Here is a 5,102-nt window from a genome sequence, read left to right as displayed (position 1 = left end):
AAAAAAAAAAAAAAAAAAAACTCCAGAAGGAACTCTAGAGATCATCAGTGTCTCTAAGCCCAGAAAGCCTTATCTGCCAACTGTCAGGAATAGATTTAACATAATTTTCTCTTCTTTTCTTTTCTTTCTTTTTGAGACGGAGTCTCAGAGTCTCACTCTGTCACCCAGGCTGGAGTGTAGTGGTGCAACCTCAGCTCACTGCAACCTCTGCCTCCCAGGTCCAAGCAATTCTGCTGCCTCAGCCTCCTGAGTAGCTGGAATTATGGGGGCCCGCCACCATGCCCAGCTAATTTTTTTTTTCTCGAGATGGAGTCTTGCTCTGTCACCTAGGCTAGAGTGCAGTGGTGCAATCTCAGCTCACTACAACCTCCACCTCCCGGGTTCAAGCAATTATCCTGCCTGGTATTACAGGCACCCGCAACCACACCTAGCTAATTTTTGTATTTTCAGTAGAGCTGGGGTTTCACCATGTTGGCCAGGTTGGTCTTGAACTCCTGACCTCAGGTGATCTACCCGCCTCAGCCCCCCGCAGAGTACTGGGATTACAGGAGTGAGCCACTGCAACCAGCCTTAATTTAATTTTCAGCCTTACCTCCCATGTTACCACTCTCTGACTATCCAAAGCACACACGTGGTTAAGTAAGATCTGGACTGCCCCAAGGAGGCCTAGTTACATATTTAGGTTACAGATGCAACACTCTGGACACATTACAGATACTAAAAAAAAAAAGGTCACTTCCCTGGCCTCCTGTGCTTTTCTCTCACTGAGGCAGAGTACAGTGCCTTATTGTAGTGTACCTTTGAGAGGGTCTACATAGCTGATGACCTCCTTCTCCTCTTCTGAGAACTGGAGAATGTCTCCCCGTGCTATAGATTTCTTAATATGGTACCATGTGCCTCCTCACCTCTGTGGTTTACTTATATTAACATTCAGGTTTAGAGTTGCTTTTTTCAGGTCTTTGAAGAGTCCTACTATGTGGAGACAGGGGTAGAGTTATCATATTAGACATTTTCTGTTCCAAGTGAATCTGAATGTTTTCAACAACTACAGTGGTTGTCATTAGGACCTAATGTAGCTGACAGTGACTGCTGTCAGAGAGCTTACCAAACATGATGTAATACTCAGATCCTGAGTGCATATCTTCCTGGTTCAGGGTGGCAGGAAAGAGTTTTACATATCCGCCACCACAATCGATGCTTTGCTCGTGTTTTACTGAAAACTGAACCACCAAGGTCTCATTCTTATTGTTGAATGGTTTCAGCCTGGTTGAAAGGGCATAAAACTTGGCATCTTCACTGGTTTGGAGACCTAGAAGCAGAAAGCACAGAGTCTTCAGGCTTAAATACCCAAAAAGCAGCCAGAGAAATCCAGCACTTAACCTCAACAATCTCTGGTATTTTCTTCCATACCTGTGCTGAAAGCTTTGCACACATTCTTTTATTCAAGCCTCAGAGCAACCCTGCAAAATGAGTATTATCTCCACTTTACAATCAGGAGGCTGAGTCATAAGGAGGTGAGTGACCTGCCTAGGGCCACATAGCTAGTAAGGAGCCAAGCTGGAATTTTAAGCCATATTTGTCTGATTCTTTCCCCATACCATGCTCTCTCTGATTTTCAAGAGATACTTGAAGACTGTTCTACAACTTTACAAAACAAAGACCTGTTTTTCTGAGTCTCCCCTGGGTGACCAGAATGAGGTTCCACCCTACAAAAGTGCTGTGGTAGAAAGAGCCCCTGCACTTTCCAGACATCTTCCTACCATAGCCTAGTAGATCAAATAGTAATCATTGCTAACATTCACTGAACACTTACTCATTGCCACTGTGTTTCATTCATATATATTACTACTGTACTTAAGCTTCATAATAACCCCATGAAGTGGGTTCTCCTAATTTCTCTGCTTTATCATGAAGACATTGAGGCTATTTCACTGGTGCAGGATCACTCAACCGGTTCATTTAATTCTAGAGCCCCCATCCTCAACCACAAGACTTTACTTCCTCCACCAGAGAGTATCAGGGCAATAATAGATCTCAGAGCCTTTCTAGTCTAACCACATTACTTTATAAATGAGCAGACCAAGCCCTAGTGAGGAAAAGTTACTTATCCAAGACCATAGAGTCACAAATGAATCACGCCATACAAGCCAAGTCTCCTGGCTTCCAGGCTAGTGGTCTTTCTATTATTCCATGCTGCTGCCCAGCTTACTGGTTAGGGCTCTGTTAACTCTCTGAGTTTCAATTCCACATCAGCAAAATGTGGAGAATTACTCCGATGTCATAGGAGTCCTGTTGAAGATCAAGTGAGTGAGAGATCTGAGAAGTACTTTGTAAACTGTCAACATAAAATGCAAGGGGCTATCATTATTCGTACTTGGTGAGGGTCCTTCCTTTTTTTTTTCTTTTGAGACAGAGTCTTGCTCTGTCGCTAGCCTGGAGTGCAGTGGCATAATCTCGGCTCACTGCAACCTCCGCCTCCCGGGTTCAAATGATTCTCCTGCCTCAGCCTTCCAAGTGGCTGAGATTATAGGTGCCCACCACCACGCCTGGCTAATTTTGTATTTTTAGTAGAGACAGGGTTTCACCATGTTGGTCAGGCTGGTCTCGAACTCCTGACAGGCGTGAGTCACCGCGCCCAGCTGGGTCCTTCCTTATGATCCCACAGCTCTCTGTACTTTCCTGGGTCACACTATGTTGAAACTAGGTTTATTTCCGTCTCCTTGAATAATTTTTAGGTTCTGAAGAACAGGGGCTTCTTTATATTCCCGGAATCTGGAACAGGACCTGGCATAGAAGAAAGGCTCAATAAGTATGTGTGAAATTACACGGAAAAATCACAGGTTCTGAATTAGACAATAAATCTCATGAGCATTTATTGTACACAAGGCTCTGTGGTAAACAGTTTCATGTCTGACATTGTGTTAGGAGCTGTCTACATTTTAAAGAATATGCTTGACCTGGCATGGTGGTTCATGCCTCTAATCCCAGCACTTCAGTATGTCAAGGCAGGAGGACTGCTTGAGGCCAGGAGTTTAAGACCAGCATGGGCAACATAATGAGAACTTGTCTTTGCAAAAAATTTTAAAAATTAGTTGGGGATGGTGGTACATGCCTGTAGTCCCAGCTACTCTAGAGGCTGAGGTGGGAGAATCATTTGGGCCCAGGAGTTTGAGGCTGCAGTGAGCTACAATCACACCATTGCACTCCAGCTTGGGTGACAGAGCAAGACCCTGTCTTAATCAAAACAAAACAAAATTAAACAAAGTATGCTTACTTCCCCAAAGACCCCAAGAACAGCTAGAGTAACCAGGGAAGACTTCATGGAGGAGGGAGTGTGCACAAGGGAAAGAGCACTGAACCTGCAGGCAAGACCAAGTTTTGAGTCTCTATTCTGCCAAACACTACTTCGTAGCTCAATTCCACCTGACTTCTCTCTAAGCCTCTTTTGTAACCCAGGACTCTTCTAGAGAACAAGGAGGAATCTAATGAACCTGAATGGGATACAATGTGAGGGACAACAACCAGGAAATCACACTGAGAGGAGATGGGTGGCTGAGCAGACTACCCTCACTGGCATCACCAAGGCACAGCTTCCCGCGGTTCATGCTGTCTCCACTTTCTCTCTACTCTGGAAATGGTTTTCCCTTTAATACCGTTTAATACTCTGGGAACAGTTTTCCAGAGTGGATTTAAAATTTAAAATTCTCAAGCCAGTTCATAATTCTCTCCTTTAATCAATATGAAAATGAGATTCATAACAGTAGCCAGGAGGAAGAAGATGGGAAATCACTTCAGGGAATGATCAATGGATTCTACTTAGAGGACAAAAGCTTTCTCAGACAAAAAACTCAAGCCTGCAGAACTTGTGCTCAGAGCTCACCTTGCCTCCACAATATTATTTGGTTCTTAACAAAAGCCCTGTCTAATGAGCATGGCAGGCGATGGTTATTATCTCCATCTAGTATTGAAGCTCAGAGAAATAAGAATTGCCGAAATTATGCAGCTAGTAAGTCATGGGAGTTAGCCCTAGGGCCTGTCTGCTCCTCTCTCCGTCACAGTAAGCTCCTCTAGGGAAGAACAACATTTGGATGTTATACAGTGCCTTCCCCTGTTTCAAGTGCAGCACGCTATTTTTAAAATCCTAGGGGGTTGGGGAAAGCAAGAGTCCAGCAGTAATGAATATAGTCCCTAGAGTCAGACCCAGAATCAGGTTCTACCTCTTGCCAGCTGTGTATATAGCCTTGGGCAAATAACTTCTCTGAGGCTCCTCTGAAAAACTGGGAAAATAATAGTAATCACTTATTAAAGTTGTTAGGAAGACTAACAGGGATTTGTGGAAGGGCTTAGTTTTGAACTCCTGTTATTCAATGAATGGACATACTATTTTTGTGGAGAGTTCATTCTTTTCCATCTACTAATTTTTTTAGTATATGTACCGCCGAAGGGAGCACTCCATCTACTAACTTTTTATTTTGGGAAAGAGAAATTAATTGGGTGGGCCAGGTGCAGTGGCGCTCACGCCTGTAATCCCAGCAATGTGGAAGGCTGAGGTGGGTGGATCACCTGAGATCAGGAGATCGAGACCATCCTTACTAACATGGTGAAATCCTGTCTCTACTAAAAATACAAAAATTAGCGGGGCATGATGGCACATGCCTGTAGTCCCAGCTACTTGGGAGGCTGAGGCCAGAGAATCACTTGAACTGCGGAGGCAGAGGTTGCAATGAGCCAAGATCGTGCCACTACACTCCAGCCTGAGAGACAGAGTGAGACTCCATCTCCAAAAAAAAAAAGGTCGGGTGCAGTGGCTCACGCCTGCAATCCCAACACTTTATGAGGCCGAGGCAGGTGGATCACCTGAGGTTGGGAGTTTGAGAACAGCCTGACCAACATGGTAAAACCCTGTCTTTACTAAAAATGCAAAATTAGCTGGGCATGGTGGTGCATGCCTGTAATCCCAGCTACTTGGGAGGCTGAGGCAGGAGAATCACTTGAACCCAGGAGGCCGAGGTTGTGGTAAGTCGAGATTGCACCTTTGCACTTCAGCCTGGGCAACAAGCGCGAAACTCCGTCTGAAAAAAAAAAAAAAAGGCCAGAACCGG

General features: G+C 44.6%; 1 protein-coding gene across 1 annotated transcript in view; it reads right to left on the bottom strand.

The window, feature by feature from the left end:
- The window catches only part of LOC108531812 (calreticulin-like), a 52,368-nt gene that overhangs the window by 19,232 nt on the left and 28,034 nt on the right, over positions 1–5,102 (bottom strand). The window contains 1 exon segment of the mRNA XM_017875453.1: positions 1,106–1,309. Within this exon segment, the coding sequence (XP_017730942.1) occupies positions 1,106–1,309 (204 nt within the window).

Source organism: Rhinopithecus bieti, unplaced genomic scaffold (assembly GCF_001698545.2).
Source record: "Rhinopithecus bieti isolate Rb0 unplaced genomic scaffold, ASM169854v2 scaffold_10017, whole genome shotgun sequence".
NCBI classification, from domain to species: Eukaryota; Metazoa; Chordata; class Mammalia; order Primates; family Cercopithecidae; genus Rhinopithecus; species Rhinopithecus bieti.
The sequence above is the reverse complement of the archived record's forward strand: the minus strand, read 5'-3'. Positions and strand labels throughout refer to the sequence as shown.